At 43.5% G+C, this 20,471-nt stretch overlaps 1 protein-coding gene across 5 annotated transcripts in view; it reads left to right on the top strand.

Annotated features, from left to right (window-relative positions):
- The window catches only part of TRIP10 (thyroid hormone receptor interactor 10), a 60,400-nt gene that overhangs the window by 36,171 nt on the left and 3,758 nt on the right, over positions 1-20,471 (top strand). For 4 of the 5 annotated variants that reach the window (XM_088137667.1, XM_088137669.1, XM_007433531.3 and 1 more), the window contains 10 exons: positions 1,541-1,603; positions 3,172-3,276; positions 4,011-4,139; positions 6,798-6,944; positions 7,453-7,656; positions 10,563-10,742; positions 13,684-13,793; positions 16,721-16,853; positions 17,767-17,891; positions 20,177-20,307. In XM_088137667.1, the coding sequence (XP_087993793.1) occupies positions 1,541-1,603; positions 3,172-3,276; positions 4,011-4,139; positions 6,798-6,944; positions 7,453-7,656; positions 10,563-10,742; positions 13,684-13,793; positions 16,721-16,853; positions 17,767-17,891; positions 20,177-20,307 (1,327 nt within the window). The remainder of the gene's footprint in view (positions 1-1,540; positions 1,604-3,171; positions 3,277-4,010; positions 4,140-6,797; positions 6,945-7,452; positions 7,657-10,562; positions 10,743-13,683; positions 13,794-16,720; positions 16,854-17,766; positions 17,892-20,176; positions 20,308-20,471) is intronic. The other variant, XM_088137668.1, reaches the window with a different exon arrangement.

Genomic DNA, 20,471 nt, shown 5'->3' with positions numbered 1-20,471 from the left:
ATCTTTATTGTTGATGATTCACTGAGAATATGGTGCCTGTAAAAACTGACTTTCACTTTGTTTGGAGGTCTTGCATCTGTGGAGGCCTTCTGTGCTGCTTCCCTGTCGTTGATGGCTATTGCTCCTTTTGACTACTGGAGTTTGTTTTTCTACATATTTACTATGCTTGCATATTGCATTAAACATTGATTTGCCAGAGTCACTTTTTCAGAAAAGTAAAGATGCCATTTGACCAATTTCTGGTTGGTTTTTCCTCTCTTTTTTACTGTTCTTGTCTTGCACCACTATTAAGAAGCTTTGGTAGGGTGCAAAAAAACATGGCTTCAAAGTCTGATTTATTGCCCTAAAATGAACCATGATTTTTTCACCAATCTTCATTATGTATCACATCCTTTATGGTCCCCTCCTCAAAACAGTGAAGTTCCAGGAAAATTTTAGAACAGTTTTTATTTTGGCCTGCAGCCACTGGTTGGAAAAGTGCTTTCTAATGTATGGAAGTTTCAAAAATTGCTTGCCTGGTGGCATGGAGGGGGCCAGCTGTTTGAAGGGAAACTGCACCTATTTATTTTAAAGGCACAGGAGTTCCAACTACAGATTTCCAAATGTCATGAGTCAGTGTTTCTCATCCTTGGGAACTTTAAAATGTGTGGATTTCAACTCCCAGAATTCTGGGAGTTGAAGTCCACACATCTTAAAGTTCCCAAGGTTGAAAAATACTGGCATAAGTTGTCATGTGATTTTGCTCTCAGAATGATTTTTGCAGTGCACCACTGTAAAAATCTATTTTTTCCTCTGGTGTGTTTAGATTAGTTGATGCTTCTGTTCTGGAATTATAGCAACACACTCATTATTACTGTAAAATAAGGAGGAATGATTCTAGGGACTTCCCAGAAAATGATGGGGGTTCTTTTCTGAACTGATAGGACTTCTGGTTCCTTGTCATAAATGGAAGTGATCTTGTTTGCCAAACTCCCTTGGTAAAATTGCCTTTAGATCACTGAGAGTTTGGGTGGCTAGGAAAATGTTTTAAAAGCAACGTTCACCATTTACTGTTCATTTATTTCGTTAATGCAGTATTTAAATATTGATTTTTAACATTAATTTAAAGAGTAGCTTATATGTATCTGCATCTCAGTGTTATTAGATCTTAGATCTGGAAGAATGCATGAATTATAGATATTCTTACTATAGTATCAGAGCAGGTTCCCCCCAGTCACATCAGGTGTTTCAAGCTCAGGCATTCCTTAAATATTTCCCTTCCCCCCATTTTTCTCTTTGGGGATTGTAGCTATAGATAGTCTTGGGGATATAATATTTACATGAAAAATAGATTTTGTTATAGCCAAAGCCAGCTTTGATCTAAAGAAGCCACAAAGCCATTGGATGCTGCAATGCTCTTTGAAGTTGATTTCTGGGGTTGCTGAAGATTTTACTCTTTGGAAGTAATATTGTCATCAAATGATCTGGGAGGAGACAGTCTGTTGGAGTTCAGGAACTTTTTATAATGATTTTTTTTCTTAAATTCCTCTTCTCTCTCTAGTATCTACAAGAAGGCCGAAGGGCTCAGCAGCAGCTAGAAAATTCCTTCAAGCAACTTGAAAATGTGAGTTCTGATTCTCCATTAATATTTTAGATTAACATTCAAGTGGTGTGCCAATTGTAAGGATTTTCTGTTTGCGTGTTTGAAAACTGAAAACTTGTTTGCTTGATTCATATTTCAAGCAGGAACGCAGCTGTGGAGGACACTGTTCCCCTCAGAGTTCACCAGACATTTTGTAGATGGAAACATTGTGTGGAAACTAAATGGAGCTTTTTTATTCAAGCAATGATTCCTCTATCCAATCTTTAAAAACTCCTTTGAGAATTCATGGATACAAGGAAATAGTGGCAACATCCAGATTGCATGTCAGGGGAGAGGAGGAACTTTGGGTTGTTGGTCCTAGAAAACATTGCTTTGGAAATTTCCAAGACCTTCTGATCTCGCCTTCCTCAACTTGATGCCCTCCAGATGTGCTGCATCTCTCATCCTGCAATCCCAGACCAGCATAGCCTGTAAGGCAATTGTGGCCCATCCCAGTTTCAGCACAAGGTTAGGGGAAGCTGCTATGGGCTATTGTGTATTGATTAAAATAATAATCATGGGGTTGGTTCTATAGGGAGAAAAGTCCCATTAAAAGCAGGGGTAAAACTTTCCGGAGACAAAAGCAAAGCCATTCTCTAGCATTGTTTTCGCTGATAATTTCTCACTAATGTAAACAGAAAACCCTAGCAATTGTTGTCAGCCCTTAATGTTTTCAGGGTGTGCATTTCTGGGTGACAAAAAATAAATGATGCTCTTACTCAAAAGCACCAGATTTCCATAAAATAAAAATCTGTGCACATCATAAGAAAATGTGGCCCCCCCGCCGGGTGTATAGACTAAGCATCCATATGTTGGTGGTACAAAAATTCTACAGGAAGTTGTACTTCCAAACTCAGGGTACAACATGCTGCTGCTCTTTCTGGTTTTTTTCCTAGATTATTTCTGTTTAGTGTGTACAGTACATTTTGCTTCCTGAGTTGGTGTAGAAGTGAGTATAAAATCCCTCATTCCTAGCAGGCCTAAGCTTTTCCTTAAATCTAATCTTGAAGACATGGACAGAAGTTGATGGGACAAATAAATGCGCTGAACCAGACATTTCAGTTGGTTAACTTCAAGGGAGCTTTTCTTGTTTAAAACCAAAAGGCAGTTTATCTATTCTCACCAATAGAGTATCTATAAACAGACCTGAATCTAGCAGGAAAAGGTGAGTAGCTGAGAGTATTCTTTTATTGGTGCAAGGCAGGTTTTGAAGGTAGCTGCTTAAATAGTTGATAGAGATCCTCCAGTTGTTAACAGCACTCTTTCAATACGCTTTTCCTGATATCGTGAGATATAACAGGCTGAATCTCTTTTTAAGCATGCTTTTGAAGATCAGAAAAGAACCCCTCATCTTCTTTACCGTTCTTATTTGAAAGCTCAGAATGGCTAATCAAACAGAGCCTATGCATTATTCATAGTTCTAGTGATAAATCTATTACTGAAATCATGGTATTTTGTTATACAAGTCATGCCTACTTCAGTAAGCCAACAAAAGAAGGTACAATGTTGGGCTGCAGGAGAAGGCAACACCCAGGTTCTTTTCTTCACAGAGCAAACGCAAGTTTGAACGTGACTGCAGGGAGGCGGAGAAAGCTGTGCTGAATGCAGAGAAGCTGGATCAGGACATCAATGCTACCAAGGCAGATGTGGAGAAGGTCAGCATCTGGACTGTGCCACTGATTCCCAGCCCCAGGAGTAGTTATGAGGACTTCTGTAATGGAAGTGATGATTAAAATCCTGACTCATTTGTGCTACAGCCCAGAAATGGAGCTCCACTGTTGAACTTTCTCTTGGTTTTGCTGGTGTTATGTTTCTGAGCAAACGATGGCTTCTTTCCCCAGTAAGTCATAAAACCTGAGGCATATCTTGGGGAAAGCCGCTCCTTGGAGAGGAAGAATGATGCTACAGTTTATGCCGGCTACCCAAAAAAAAAAAAAAGCATCAAGAACAGGAACTTATTGTCAAAGCAGTCCTTTTATATCCCAGAGGCATAGGACGTAAGTCTTCTAGATGGAAGGCATCTTGGAAAATGGTACATAAGTTACTTCCAGTTCTTTGGAAGAAACGTTAAAAAGTAATCAATTCCCAGAATTTTTGCCAGCATTGCTCAAACCTTTAGGGGGGGGTTCAGCACTTAGAAGTTGAAGGTTTGGTGCACCTGAAGAAAGTGGTCCTTAGTTCTAGCTGGTAGAAACTAGAGTGCTCTTGCTTCCAGCTGGATGATCATTTGCTACTGAGGGTCATCAAAATAAGTAGCACTGAGACAAAGAACAAGATTGCCTAAAATGAATACTTGAATAAAGGAAATGCAAGGCTGGATTGTATTCTTCACTTGTGGCTTTGCTTGAAACATGGTTTTCGTCTCATCACTTTCCCCAACCTTTCCCAGGCAAAGCAGCAGGCCAACCTACGTAGTCACATGGCTGAGGAGAGCAAAAATGAATATGCTTCGTATCTTCAGAAGTTCAATCACAATCAGAACCAGTTTTACTTTCGGGAGATGCCACAGATCTTCAGTGTAAGTCTCTAACCAGTTTTTATATTTTCCCCCTAATTTAAAGTTTTATGCCTTTTTCTGTATTAAGTAGTCTCTTGACGTCATTTACACAAGCAGTAAAAATGATCATGAAATAAAAATTGTAAGTCATCCATACCAAGCACTTCTCAAATAACCATAATCTGCAAGGCGAACAATAGCAACAGCTCTAAGAATTAATCAGATAGCAGCTGGAGTCATGGGATCAGTTCAAGCACAAAGATTACAAGAAGCTTGGAGAGGGAAAAAAAGGTCTGCATTAGGTCATCAGAGAACTCCAGGGGATTATACTTCATAGCTCCCTCCCTGGAGGCAGTTCCCTAGAACTAGAGGTCCTTCTAGGATGACTCTGTCCTTGTTCTGACTACGGAGTTATTTTTTTTCCCAGCCTCTCAGTCTCCTGCCAGAAAATTACCTGTGATGATCAGTAACTGTAACCATGATCTTGATCACTAAATTCTCCTTGGACCACTAAAGTCCTCTTAATTGCTGAGTTGTGGGAAGGCACTCAGCATTTGAAAAAGTGCCAGATGATGTAGAAGTATGGCTTCTGTCCACAACAAAATACATAGGAAAAGTTTTTTTTTAAAGTGTGTTTTTATACCACTTTTCTTCCCAGAATTTCCTAGAGTGGTTTACAAAAGAATGGACAATAAAAATAATCATCAACTAAAGGGTTTATCATAAAACAAGATAACAAGCAATAAGAATGTAACACTTAGAACAAAGTTGACCTAAAAAGACAGTCTGGTCTGTAGAACAGTTCTTACTGTGCAAATGCTAGAGTGAAGAAGTATGTCTTCTGATATCAGTTAAAAGTGGGGAACCAGCCACACTTTCCTCCCAGAAAAAGTTTCATCACGGAGGTGTCCTACTAAGAAGGTCTTCCCCTTTTCACTGCATGGCAAGCCAGATCCACTCTGTGGAGCAAAGCAGAACCTCTCCAACTGATCATAGAGCGTAGGTTGTGTAGCATTGGGAGAGGCCTATTAACTGTGTCAGTGACGACCATGTAGACTGACACCATATCTTAAATTGATCTTTTAAGTCATGGGTAGCCCGCCAGCCAGCCTCACAGAACAACAGCTTCTGGACTGTCTGTGAGGATAGTCCCATATGGAATGCATTGTAATAATCCAGTTGTGAGCCTGTTATAGGACGGAGCATTAAAGCTAGATTCTCCCAGTCCAGATAGGAATTTGGGAAAGCTGGAAGATTAGAGCAAACTAAGAATATTGGAGGCATTTCATTTTTAATTGCTTGCTTAAGATTAGCAGCATTATTTTTTTATTTTAATGCTCTTTGCATGCCACCCCCATCAGAGGCTGTGGTGGCTCACAGTAATAAAAACTTATAAAACCAACACAAAGTGCTTAATAAATCCACACAGGCATAATCAACATCAAACATAATAATCAGAGTCCTTATATAACTGCGACGATCTTTGCTACCCTATTGTCCAAAGTCCCAACGGAAAGCATTGTTTTTACTAGTTTCCTAAGTGGCAGTGAGGAGATGAGTCATGCTAATCCCAGGGGAAGTATATTCCATAGCATCAGGATGGCCTTGGAAAAGGTTCTCTCTGCATTCCCAACTCTAAAACCATCTGAGGAAGTGACCCCAAAAGCATGCCATTCCCAGTTAGGACTTAACAGACAGGATAGGTTCTACTCAGAGCAAACAGTCCTGCAGAAACTGAGGACCTGAGCAATAAAGAGCTTTATAAGGGATGACCTATGAATTGTGCACAAACCCTTTTGGAAACTGATGCTGCTCTTGCAGAATAGGTGTTAGTTAAACCAGGTTTGGCCATTTTATGCCAACTATAATGTCTGAGTAGTTTTCAAAAACAGCTTCAAGCACCCGTGTACAAGATGATGGGGCAGAGCATCTTAGCCCAGGAACAGCCTCATCTGGAGTACCAGCTGTGAAGCTGGGCAAAGCTTCTAGCTATGACTTCCACCTGCTGCAGGAATTGTTAGCCCAGGGACCCTCTAGATCTTGGACCAGTTTCTGGGAAAGTGCAACCCATCAGGAACAGAAGATGGTGCTACCTTGGATCCAGGTGATTCTAGCCACTCTGTCTTGCTAGGATTTAATATAAGGAGGTTTTATCCAATCCAGTTCCTCATAGCCTCAAAGATACTGAATTAAGACATCCACGGTATCTCCTGCCCAATCCTGGGCATCATCTCACTGATGATACTTCATCCAGAACTGACAGATGACTTCTCCCAGTGGTTTTGTGTCGATGTTAAGTAGGATGGGGGAGAGACCCATGTCCTGAGGCACCTCACACATATGCTCATACATGCTACATAGTCTTTTATTAAAAAGTTATTTCGGAAACTGTTATGCTGCAAAGCAAAGCACTAGCCTCTGGTATAATATAAGGAATGCCTGTGGGCCCCACAAAGATTACACTGGTGTGTTTGAGAATGTTCTGGGGTTTAGCTTAGCTTCTGGTCAACTTGTTTGTGACTGACCATACCGTTTCACGAATAAGCAAGTCTCCTATATATATCGTATATAGAATATATAAGTCTCTTATGTATATCTAAAGCAACAGCAGATGGGGTTTGGTGAGTAATCCTCACATCTCAATTATTGTTTGGTGCTTTTTTTCTGCTTGCTCCCTAGAAGATGCAAGAGATGGATGAAAGACGGACACGGCATCTCAAGGGAGGCTACAGCATCTTTTCGGAGATAGAACAGCAGGTCATGCCAATCATTGGCAAATGCCTGGAAGGCATGAAGGCAGCTGCAGAGGTGGTTGATGAAAAAAATGTAGGTGCCTGAAGATATCTCATTCCTCCATGTACAGTAGAGGCTGGAAGGAGTGAGGGTCTTTTGTTAACCCTAACCCTTTCCAGCAAAGACACCTAAGATGCTTTGCCTGCAGAAGTTGGATTTGCACATAGGACTTTTTTGCAGGCAAGTCTGTGCTCTGCCCTTGACCTGTGGCTGTGCTCAGAAACAGCCCCATTCCTGACACTGTGGACAGGCACCTGGAAGGAATAAGTCTTCTCTTGAGGTTTATTTTGTTTAATTAAAAGATATTGGATTTCTTTAACATTATATTTGCTCTTTGAACTTTACTTGAGAAGATACATCTCAGTGTAATTTTAAGCCACGCTCAGGACTGCATTACTAAAATGGGCCTCTTAGGTCTTATTCTTAGTTGATATGGGGCTTTGCTACTAATCTCTGTGGTGGGCTCAGTTGGAATTGGGTTGACAGTTTTTGTGTGAGCTTTTTCCTGTTTTATTTCAAAAGGATAATTTTCTTCTGTTAGGACTCTCAAGCATTAATTGAACTGCACAAATCAGGTTTTGAAAGGCCGGGAGACATGGATTTTGAAGACTTCAGCCAACCCATGAATCGCACCTCCTCTGATAGCAGCCTGGGCACTCCCCGGGGCACGCTTGATGGCCGGCTGGACCCCCGACTGCTGGGCAAGAACAAGGGGAAACGCTGGCTCTTCAGCAGGAAGAATAAGGTAAGGATTGATACAGAAGAGGGCTGGCAGCGTCCTGAAGCTGGTTGAGAACGAGTGGTCTTCTGTCCTCCCACTGTTAGTATCTCCTAGGTTTTCAGGCCAGCAGTGTCTGGGGGCAAGGGAGGACTAAGAGCCAGGGATGGAGGGAAGGAAGAGGGATAATCACAGTGTTGGCATGTTTGAGTATCGCTCAGAAATCCTGGATTTCTAGCAAGGCACAGCTTGCCACAGTAGCCCTAATGCATTTAACTGCCCCTGCCTTTCAAGCTGCTGGCATACCACAGCAGATCTCTCAGTTGAAAAGTGCTATCATATGGAAGTCTGCAAGTTACCGCACTAGCACCCACTGCCACTTCCATGCATTCTTTGGCTGACCCCTGTCCTTCTGGCTGCTCATACTAGTCCTCATGAAAGAGCTTCCTTCTCTGGCTTTCCAGGTTGAATCAACGCTTCTCGGGAAAATCTGGGCCAAGATAGACTTTGGCAATTGTATCTGCTGTTGGAGGGCCTTAGCTAGAAATCCCTTCCCTCTCCACCACTGGATCTTTTCAGCCTCCTGTGCCTCCTGCTGCTCAAGGCCCTCCCGCTGTGGAGGCCTTGGAATTCTGCCCTAGAACTGCATATTCCAAGAAGCCATTCCCAGCTGCCCCTGTCACTTCAGGGCCTGTATGTCTTTTTCCTATAGTCCCTAGATGACCCCTTGGGCTTGTGTGCTGGAGACGATGATGGCAGAGGCCCAAGGCCTGCTTCAAGGACTTCTCATTTTTTTTCCTACTAATTTTCCCCAGAGGTTCTTTCATAGCCTTTGCTAGGACACTATGTTAGCTGGCCTACTTTAGCAAAGGCCTCCTTTTCTTCCATCCATACTGGGCCCCTTTTTCCCCACCTGCCGTGGCCACCTGGAGAGTCCTGGACTCCCTTGCCTTATATCTGAACTGAACGTGTTCTCCAATTCCCGTAACCTTAGTGCTGAGCGCAGATCTTCCATCTGCCCTGTTAATCTTGCCGTGCAGATGCTGCACAAATGCCAAACTCTACTGCCTTGGCTCACTTCTATAGTTGGCCTTTACTTTGCCTACATCACTGTTTTTCTACTGCGTAATTTCTTCCATGTCCTCCTTGTTGCCTCCTTGCCTCTGCGCATATGTGAACTTTCCTGCCTCTTTCTCCTTGACTATTCACAAATGACTTCAGGGCAAGAAAGACAAAATGACATTCCTGAATTCTCCCCTAAGGAGCTTGCTAAGCTGCTGGTGAACCTGTAAGAGATACCCCGAGGATGGTGCAGCGAGGATTCCCTTTGCTTTCTTCGCTAATTACCATGATTCAGAACAGCCTGGTTATAAACTGTGCCAAACCACTTTCTCCTTCCCTAATAAACTACTGTATATCAGCGCTTGCATTCCTTAACTTGCAAGTAAACATAAAGGAAAGGTTTGTCTGTTCAGTGTGTATATAATTACCAAAGCTTGTCAAACATTAGAATTGATAAAGCTTTGTAATATTAAACATGATTCCTTTCAGTTGCCTAAACAACCTGTAAGTCAGTACGTATTGTCTTTCTTGTACTGCAGAAGGGGGTGGAGAGGAAGCAGCTTGCCTAAGGCAAACATGACCAGTCCAGAGCAGAGGTGGAATCTGAATAGTCTCATCTTGCTAATATATCTCAATGCTGCTTGGGCTGTACCCCCTACTTAGGGCATTTTATCTTGTCAACAATGCTTCAAGAGATTTTAAAGCAAAATGAACAAGTTCTTCTGAGTTGAACAGGCATTTGCACATCTATATCCATCTTTAGTTGGCTGCACCAAAGATCAATTTGTATTAGCTTTTGAGAGAAGATAGATGGTTGGGTAGATAGCCTAGGCTGTCTTTTCCAGCCTAGGCATCTTCCAGATGTGTGGACTTCAACTCTCAGAATTCCGCACACTAGTGAATCTGTTGTACCACCCTGTGAATTGTTCCATGAAAAATAGTGCCTGTATCCCTTCATTCTGATTTCAGTGCTGCAACTGGCTTCTGCCCAGCAACATAAGGCATCATTTCAAGAAGCAGTGTCATGCCATTGAGATGGAAAGAGCAAGAAAGATGGGGGAATAATGCCTCCTGTAGGGCTGCACAGTGCGCTGGGTTGGAAGGCAACAAGATGCTTCTGAGCACCTGAAGGTGCTCGCACAGCACCCGTCTGCAACTCCTTAACACGCTGCGCCTTTTAATGGCATTGAGCAACAGCAGTACAATCCCAAGGAAAGACCCAAGCCATTGAAGGAGTGCAGAGCGTTAGACATGTGCTCTGAAGTGCTGCGCAGCCCTAGCCTCTGGCTCTCCTCCAAGGCTTCTCTCCATCTTTGGCTACTAACATTGAACCTCTTCTCTTCAGATAACAACCTTTAAGTTTAAGGCCAGTGCAGCCCCCAAAATAACAAAACCTGAGCGCCAGACTAGGGATGGAGGAGAAGATATGCCAATGCCAAGTCAACTCTGCATCTTGCCACCGCTCCTCATCCTTTTTCATTTGCTCCCTGGTGGTCAAGTGTTTCTGTGCCTTGTGTGCCGTTGTCTCTTCCCCGTGTATTCTCGGGTTTTGTTACAGTGCATTCCTGTTATATTGGACCTCCTGGATTTATAGTTGTTGCCTGGTCTGGTGAATGTGGTAGCCAGTGTAAGCACTGAACAGCTGTTTATGCTGAAAGCAAATGGTTACCAACCCCTCTCAACTGTTGCCCAACGTATTCCTTTCCATTAAAAGCATATATACAATATAGGTGGAATGTACTGTAGTTTTTCTGTTGTGTTTGGGGGAATTTTTTGTATGTGTGCCTTTTTATTTTCTTACGACATATTTTTCCCATCCTTTTGTGTGTTTTTTTCTTTGTTTCTTGTTCATGGCCCTTATCTGTCGCTAGCTCCCAACCCCTCCCCACTCCCCTATAAATTGCCCTTCCTCCTCAGCTTCCCCCTACTCCTCTGCCATCAATGGACCTCCATCCCCCAAATTCACCCGTGACCCTCTGTCTTACTGTTTGAACGAGATCAATAAGACAGTCAAACCCCGCATCACGTCCTTCCGCAGCCTCAAACGGGGGGTAAGTGGATAACTTTGTTTGCTAAATCACTGTCATATGTCTGCTGCTGCTGCCGCCGCCACTACCACCAAAGGCACCTGCCAAGTAGAAAATCAGTTGTGGTTTATGTGCTGATAAGATTAAAACACAGGCACACCCTAGGTCACAGCCTTCCTCTGTTTCCTTTGAAGCAGTAATTACTCAGTTCAGTGAACATGGAAAAGAGACATTTCTAGTGGGACAATCCATTCAGTTTCACTGTTGGTTAGTTTTACATTGGTAGGGCAGAACTAAACCAAGGCTTTGTCCAATTGCCTTCTTTACTTCAAGTTTAGAAGTTATGAACGAATGACAAAGCAAGAGAAAGAGTGCCTAAGAGCTCTGCTGGATCTAGCCAGGGCCTCATTATCTAACCTTCTTGCCCCATAATCACTGTCAGGAGCAGTGAGGAAATCAGGGGTATTTAAAGGAAGGCTATTTACTACCGTCGTTCCCCAGCAGCTGATATTCAAGGCATGGGATTCTGGAGGTAGTAAACAGCCTCAAGGTTAATAGTCAGTGATAGTCCAATCCCATATGAATTTGTCTTATCCCCTTTTTAAAATGTCTACGTTGGCAGCCATTGCCGTGTTTGATATTCCTCATATTCTTCAGTTTAACTGTGTTGTGTAAAAAAAAGTCCTCCCTCTGATCACTTCTGAATCTCCCAACATTTTATTTTAGCAGATAACCTCCAGTTCCAACTTTGTAAAAATCAAAGAGAAAAACTACTATCCACATTTTCCACACCATGCATGTTTTTTATCTCTCTCTGATATCGCCACCTCCCCCCCTTTGCTCCAGTCTAAAAAAAAACCCAGATGCTGTAGCTACCTGTCGTTTTGATTGCACTTTTTTGCACCCATTTCCTGAACCTTACTGTAGGTACTGCTCCTCTTCCTCCTCTTGACCTGACCATGAATGCCGTACAGCGGCCATGCTAGGAGAGTGTGGAGCGTCCATTGAGTACAGAGGATGGTCAAATGACCCCTTAGGAAAGTCTCTGCTTGAGAATTGGATTATCTGTTTTGCTTCCCTTCCTTTTTTTTCTTTACACAAACTAGAATAGTCCCTACCTCAGTAAGCAAGACTTTTATTGATTTTGATTTTAATTATAGTGATACTACTGTTGTGTTTTATACTTCATTTTATTGCTGTAATCTGCCTTGAGTGCTTATGTAGACAGAGATGGAGCATTGATTGATTGATTGCATTCCTGTAATTTCACACACCTGTCATGCTTGGAGTTATTCATGGATAGTATTTTAATGCTACTCTTCCAACCGTCCATGTCCAAACCAGTTCGTGGTATAACTGCAGGAAGTTGATGGCTTAGTTGCTCCATTTCTCAGGGAACTGTGGGTTCATTCTCAGTGACAGTGCTTTTATTTGGCATCTCATTCACACATTTTGTACTGGGAAGAATGGGAATACAACCTTCCAGTCTGTGTCTCTGTCTCAAGAGAGACATGGGTGCCATAAAAGCAGAAGAGCAAATAAACTGGTTGTGGGGTGAGGAGTTTGAGAAGATTTATGCAAGTAAGCAAAGTCACAGTTTCAACAGGAGGAAGGCAAAAGTCTTCTGCCTTAATATTGCCAAACTAGCTTGAAATAGATGATCTTTCAACAGCAACCATTATGATCAGTCAAGGTATCAGTATAGTGATTCCTTAGGGAAGTGTTAAGGAACATGATATTGAAAAAGACCCAAAGACCCTGGAGTCTAGTCAGCCTCAGTGTATAGCGAAATGTCTCCATATCTGGTGATCATTCACATCTTTGTGACAAATATGGTTCAGATGAGGTGGCTACATTTCCAATGTTGAATGGCTGCAGCACATCCAGCTAAGAATCAGTCAGCTCCTAAGCAATTACTGGCTAAGACTGCACATTAATTTTTAGTTTAGAGTCTTGTACAGCATTGTTCCAGGTTGCTTGAAATAACATTTTCCCAGTGGTTCCTCCCCTTGCCCCAAGCTCTCACTGATGATCATGGGTCATCTCTGTAGCTGCTCCAGGTCCCTTGAAGGTGTGACCTGCTGAGCTGAAGAATCTAAATGTTTGTTGGCTTTTGAAAGTACCTTAAAATTGCAGCTTTTTCAACAGGCTTTTAATTGTTTGGGAGATTTTAATTCACTTTCAATGTTCTTGGGTTTAATTTGATGTTTAACTCTTGATTTAACTTCATTGCTCTTGTAAAAAGTCCTTGATAGACAGTGGTATAAATAATTTAATTAAATAAATAGCACTAAGCAAGAATTTAATGAATAAGTCACAATGCTCTGACATCATCCTTGGTTCACACACCACATGAGGCTGGGTTCATTCATTGTACTAACCCATAATGTAGCTTGTTTAGTTTTGGTGTACTGTGATGTATGAACTCAATCATTATAGCCTCATTACTTTGCTAATGGATCACCTGTCCTCGACATAGATCTCCCAGCTACTCTTAATTCCTCTGGAGAAATAAATATGATAATCCACGGGTTATTATATGTATCACTGAAATAAATCCACAAATAGCTTTATAGTAACTTTCTGCCGCTGTTGTGTCAGAATTTCAGCTCCCAGAATCCCTAGCCTTTGAAATTCTGGAAGTTGAAACCCCAAAACATTATGGGAAAGGAGGTTGTTCAAGGTTTAAAAGCATTGTTTATTTGTAGATTGTTTCCAGTTGACCTGCCCTATAATCAGAGCTAAGTAGGTACAACAGCCACAATGTGGTACAACAGGATTCTGGGGCCACAGGGAATCACTGCCTACAGCCTGTCTTGGCTTTGGGCGGTGAAAAATGGTGTGTCTTAACTAGCTCACTTAGACAGGCTGATCAGATACAGTCTATGGAGGAAAAGTTGGCTTTGTGGGACAGAGGAGAAGCATCTGGGGGAAAAAAATGATATGTGTCTTTTCCTACTGCCAGACTGTGGTCACAGAAGACTTTAGCCATCTGCCTCCAGAGCAGAGGAGAAAAAAATTACAACAGAAGATTGAAGAAAGAAACCGGGAGTTGCAGAAAGAGCTGGATCAGAGGTTAGAGTCAGAAGCACTCTTATTCATTGTGCTTCATGTGATCTAGGCAGACCAGAGAGAGAGGAAATTAACTTTTCCCAAGTAATAGATTTCAGAAATTTGGGTATTTCAAACTCCATGATTGTATTGGTTTGAATATCCCTGACAATCATGTTTTAACTGTCCAGCCTTCAGTGGAGGAAAGAAGGATCTCTTCGGTCCTTTCTAAGTTGAAGACTTTGCAGCTTGCTTAACACTGAAGGGTTTTATAGCAGTTAAGCTTGCCTAACATAAAGCAGGAATCAGTGATGTGGAAGTTGTGCACGCATTTGTATTATTATTTTGCTTTTGGGCAGGGCCAGTTTAAGGGATTGCAAAGCATATGCAGCTGCTTTGAGCCCCAGCAAAGGACCCCCGCCACTCTTGCCACGCCCCTCCCTTCCCGTGCCTGCACTCTGCCCACTGCCCAACCATCTCTTGCCTGCTAGAACTCTGCCAGTCTCCTGTACTGCATCTGCCCCATTTGTGGCTGAGCTAGCAACAGCAAATGCTCCTGCCTCCAGAGGTGAGGCCAAACAGGCAGTGGAGGAGGAGGGCAGCTGAGTGACAATGACAGTGGCTGCTGCAGCGTCTGAAAGCCACTCTGCTCCGACAGTCAGTCCTCACTGTGGGATGCAGAAGAGGTGCACTCTGCTTCTGCCTGCCTGCCTCCCTGAGGGTGCCCTCTGCAACCCAGGGCTGGGAGCATCTCTTCTCCCAATGCCTTTGGATGAGTCCTGGAGGCTAGGCTAAGATCTGGGGTTCAGTCCAGATGACCCTCAGATGGTAGCAAGGAGATACCAAAATCTTTAACTTGTCTGGATTTTTGCTACTAAGCCCTAGTAAAAACCAAAAATCCCATGTGATGGAGGTGGGTGGGGAGGGCAATAGGGTTAGATGTGCCTGTTTGAGAGAAAACTGAGAGTGTCTGGGGTTAGGGGCAGAGGAAAGAAACAAAATTGTATGCGTCCGAGAAAAGTGTGCTGTTTCCTTAAAAGTGAATGTCAGGGGAGAGGTGCAGTACAGCATTTGGTTCAGAATCCCACAGGTAATATTTGCTGCAAATAGCACTGCTTAATCAACTTCTCCAACAATAGACTTTGTTGGGTGAAAAAAAAAACAATGACTAGAAAGGATGACCTTCATTGCATTCTGCATCCTGGGTCCCTGTGATATAGACATTAGCCAGAAAGGAAAGGATACACTTCAGAATTTTGCAAGGTAACAGGAAGCTCTAGTCGGTGCCAAAAAAGAATATAAGTATTCTTGTTAGTATGTTAAGTGTTGTTGTGGAGACTGGGTGAGGTTGAGTCCCTGTCAGACATTATTCCTTACATGGCGTGACCACCAGGAGGCAGTGTACGACCAGTTTCATCCTTAACACTGAGGAATTGTTGAGCTTTTAAAAAAATCACTTCATCATTCCCTTGTTTTGGTGGTGTTCTCCTTTCTTAGGATCACTGACCAACTTTCTTGGAAGTTTTAATGGCTATCCTAATCCTGTGGCTGTCACCCATTTGGGTGATGCCCAGTCAATGTCTACCTAAGCCATCACTGCCCAGCTGGCCAGGCCAAATGCCTTCCTCCCACCTGTTAGGAGTAAGAAGAGGGTATTACCAGCAAAGCCAGCAGGAGCAGACCAGACATTCCCCTCTTTACACACAGACACACACACACACACACTCCATTTGCTGCCCATTCTGCTTGGGGAAAGAGAAGTAGCAAAGAGTAGATGTTTAACGTCATACTTTTCAGAAATCCATCTGCGCTGTTAATCTAGGGCAGTGTGTATTGGGGAGCTTCCAGACCTGGTGTTGCATTGGACCTCTGCCCTGTTTTTATGCTTAATTGCCTTTTTAGCGTTTGTAAGCTGATTAATATATTGTTGTCCTATTACAACCATTATCAGGGTTTTTCTTTTATGTAATTTATTTTCCAAAATTTATACACTGCTTAAAATCATAGCATTCATCAATAAAACCAATAAATAATGACTACTTAAAATGATAAATAAATCCATTGTTGCAATCAAATGAGTTTGAATTCCGTCTTAGAGGACGCTATCTTCCAAAGCATCCTCAGGATAGGGGTCAAGCTGTCCAGAAGAAGAGGGCTATTACTGAGAAACTCCATATCCAAGTCCCAGCCCCCCAGACTTTTTTCAGGGTGGGTACTCGGAGCATCCTCTCCCTGTTAGACCATGTAGGTCAGGCAGATTCTCACTGTAGATCCCACAGATAAGAAGGAGTCAACCGAGAAAGGCTTCATAGGTGAGCACCAGCATCTTGAATTAGGGCTGAACACCTCCTGGCAACCAGTGCAGATCCCAGAGAGCAGAGGCTGTTCTGCTAAGCTGGTCAACACTGATCAGCAAGCAAGCCACTCTTCCAGCTGTAGCTTGAGTTTTCAAGGGCACTTTTATCCCACTATAGTTGTCAGTAATTAGTTTACCAATGCTAGGATGTTTGTGTTAGTTCATAAAATAGTGCTGCTGATTGTCACTGTAATTATTTTCACACATACAGTGCTTGCTGTAATTGTCACCATTTAAGTTTCCCAAGCTTTTAAAATTTGGGATAACTCATAATGAAACTGAAGAAATGTACTTGAGTTCACAAAACCTGGCATGATCAATATCTTTAAAGTATAAAAAAATTCTTGGATGGTAGAAAGAGTCAGCTACCTTTATAGGGAAAAAACAATCTTCTGGCTTTGGGGGAGTGGGTTGAATAGACCATATCTGAATGTTGGGCCATAAGGCAATCAGCAATATTTCATTAACAGTTTGATCTTATTAGTGAGGACTCACTCTGTTCCAAATAGCCTGGGTTTCGGTTGCCTTTCCTTTTGCTGTCTACATTGCAGTACCTTGTGTCAGGAACCATTTTTTGCTTGCTTTCTTGTTTCAGGGAAGCCTTAAATAAGATGAAGGACGTTTACCAAAAGACCCCACAGATGGGAGATCCCAATAGCCTGGAGCCAAAGATCTCAGAGACCCTGGGCAATATTGAGAGGTTGCGTGTAGAGATCCAGAAATGTGAAGTAAGGAGTCGAAAGATTGTGGGGGGATGGGGGCACCTCTGATTACGTTCAAAGTAATTTTTCACTTCACTAACTTTGAAAATACAATTCAAGGGCAACTTTTAGAGGGTTTCTGAGAGCATTGCCAAGACTTTGGAAGGTTGCATGTGCTCCTGGCAGCTGCTGCCGCATTACAAATAACCTTGTTGAATAGGACAGTAGTGTTAACACCGAATCATAGATTGAGCAAAAGGTGGTAGAAACAGAGGTTTGACTGGCCTGGTGAATCAAAGTTAATAGGAGATTTTGAACCAGGCTGGTTCCAGAGGAGAGTGGGGTCAAGCACTCATTAAGGACCCATAGCTACTGCAGTGGCACCTTTCTCACTCTGGGCAGTCAGAGGGACCTCTCAGTAAGTCAGATGTACAATGATTTCTCTGCTTGTTTGGGGTTTGCCAGTTAGCGGGAGCCAGTGCTGGATTTCAGCTCTGGACGTCTCAGCTCACAATGACTCCATGTACCTGCCTAGGACGGCAACTAAAGCTTCTCAAAGGCCAAGGACTCTGCAATTTCTTTGCAGGGGACTTGCACCAAGGTATTTTCCGGTAGGCTGTGCTCAGCGATGACCATGAGGCATTTGGTGCCCTTTCTGGTTTTCCCTCCTGAGTGCTGTCCATAACCCCATGTTGTCCTGGATGGCGCTGGGCCAAGCCTGCTCAGAACAAGGATGGTGTAAACAAGGGGAGAGTCTGTATGCCTTCTTTAGAGCATCGTGTAGCACGCTTGTCAATCTATTAGCCAACGTCCTGCTTTCTGGAGTTACATGAGCAGAGCATGTTCATGGAGTCAAGGCCTGGTTGCTTACGAAGAGCCCAGGAGGCGAATCCTCTGCAGGGAAGCCATAATCCATGCCCATCTTTTGGCTTTTCCATAGGCTTGGCTGGCAGATGCTGAGAGCAGGATGCTGAGCAACCGCCCTGACTCAGTTACCCGCTACAACCGCCACTTCGATTCTGCCAGTGCCCTGAACAACAACAACTGCTCGCATGAAAAAGACAGGTGAGAGCAACCAGGTGTTAGAGACCTTGGAGGATCTGGACGTCTGCCTTCCTAAGAGGCGAATGAGACACTTGCACTGGCGTTCTGGCTGCAGTTATTCCTCGGGGATGTGGTCCACCAGTTGCCTTGGCCTGCGGGATTCCTAGGTCTTTCCTCAGGACCAAGCCAGATGCTCCTCCTCTTGAGCAATCCTGTGTTCACTGAAATAAGTTGGAGGTGAAGGGAAAAGCCTCATCTTGTCCATCCCAGGCTTGAGGACACTTTTTTTTCTTTCCACAAAAAGCTGGATGCAGAGTTTTTTTTCCCTGACAAAACTTTAATTTATAAATATGTACAGATAGTCCTCATTTAGCAACCACAATTGGGACTGGCAACTTGGTCATTAAGTGAAGCGGTCACTAAGTGAAACCATGTGACTGTGACTATGCTTATAATTTTACTTCAGCTTTCCTTTGCTTTACAGCGTCAAAAAGATATGACCCCAAACAGCTGAGCCCAAATGGCAGGGAAGGTTTCCAGAACTCGACTCACAAGGAAGCTGGGTAAAAGGGCAAATCTTATAGCCCTTTTTCCTCACTCTCCTGACCTTGGGAATGCTCACCCCGACACTGGGATGATAGGCAAGAAGAAAATTAATGTTTATTTTTACATTCATTGGAGAGGAAATGACTACAAGAGAGTAAGCAGGCTCACAGTGGGGAATACACATGAAAAGGAATGCACAAGTGCTGGCTGCTTGCCTAGCACACTAGTGGCTGCCACAAGCCACTAAGGAGGCAAACAAAAGCCTTTACAGGTAGTTTTCGAGTTACAACCATTCGTTCAGCAACCATTCAGAGTTATGATGGTGCTGAACAAAGGGACTTACAACCAGTCCTTGAAGTTCCGGCCGTTGCAGCACCCCCACGGTTACGTGAACAAAATTTGGGTGCCTGGCAACCAGCTAATACTTACAACCAGTTGCAGTGTCCTGCAGTCATGTGATTGCCATTTGTGCCCTTCTCTGCCGGCTTCCCCCAAAGTCAATGGGAAGCCAGCAAGGAAGGTTGCAAGTCACTGGGGTAAGTCTCCCTCCCCAGCCTTTCTTCACTTGCATGCGCTACGCTGTCCTTCCCTTCATTCACACACACCCCACACCCTCTTTCCCCAGCCTCCCTGCGCTTGCATACACACGCACACCTTGCGTCTTCTTTCCCTGGCCTTCCTGTGATCGCACACACGTACCCCGCATCCTCTTTTCATGGCCTCTCTGCAATCACATGCGCTCTGCACCCTCTGCTCACACATATGCACTCAGCGCCCTCATTCCCTGGCCTTTCTGAGCTTGCACTGCACAGAGCACCTCCCCTGACTCGCACATGGCCTATGCCAGGTCTTCCAGGGCCTCCCCCACCGCCCTGTGCAGCCCCGTGCTCCTTGCCTGGGACTCCTGATTCTCACTTAATGACTTGTCTGTCTTCAGTTATGACACAACCGGGACTGCCTGGATTGCCATCACTAAGTGATGCAGTCACATGATGTCGCACTTTCCAACCACATTGCTTAGCCACAGCAATCCCTGTCCCAATTGCAGTTGTAAGTGGAGGACTACCTGTAGTATGAAACTGATTAAGGTCTTGTCAATTTCAGGCAGTGTCTGCCAGCTGGAAGATTCTAATCAACTAATTAAGGTCACAGAACTCAGCTTGTTAACCTGCAGTTAGCATTTTTTAGGGAGGCACTGCACTGGGGAGAAAAGCAGCTGGGGAAGAGATAGCTTAGGTAATCTCTCCACTCTGCGAGGTGGGGGGAGAAAAAATGGCTCAGGCACAGGACAAGGGGTACTGACTTGTAATGGCAAACGTGACTGAGAGAGAGACTGTGAAAATTGCAAATGTGGGCATTGCTCACAAAGTTACTCTTTCATCACTCTTGTAACAGGAAACAGCTGCTGTCTGAGGCAGTCACTAAATGAGGACTATCTGTAATGTAAAACATCTCTGACGAGCTTGCATATAAAAAACCCGTGTCACATCCATTCCCAAGAGACAGCTTATGATAAAACATTGGCTCCTGTTCTGAACTCAAGTTGGCTTGTCCCTTTAATGCTCCCTAGAATGCATCTACTCACTAGTGGCATCAAGAGAAGATGAGAGATTAATAATCCCACCAGGGAGGCCAGATGAAGTTTTTTTTCAGAGAAATAACCTTTTGCCTTCACTATGTTGGCAAGATTAGCTGTTGCCCATATTCCTCCCAACTTGCAATGCAGCATAAATACCCAGTACTCACTTTTCTCCTTCTAGCCCTGACACTACTCATTCTAACGAGAGCCAGAACACACTCAACCAACCCATTTACACAGAGTTTGATGAGGATTTTGAAGAGGAGTTGGCATCACCTATCGGGACCTGTGTGGCCATGTATCAGTTTGAAGGTAACACCTTGGCAAGCTTCTCCAGTGGCTGTGTTCTCATGGAATAGCTGAGACTAGGAGCAAACATGTACCATTTTTATTCTGCTAGCTTTGAGAACTGCCTGTGAAATACACGCGGTAGAGTGGGGTGCATTTTTTTTTTCATTTGTATGATTTTACTTGTG

This window comes from Python bivittatus, unplaced genomic scaffold, assembly GCF_059951505.1.
Source record: "Python bivittatus isolate LINGU-HERP-01145 unplaced genomic scaffold, Pbiv_v1 ctg000220_np1212, whole genome shotgun sequence".
Taxonomy (NCBI): Eukaryota; Metazoa; Chordata; class Lepidosauria; order Squamata; family Pythonidae; genus Python; species Python bivittatus.
This window is presented reverse-complemented; position numbering and strand designations above follow the sequence as displayed.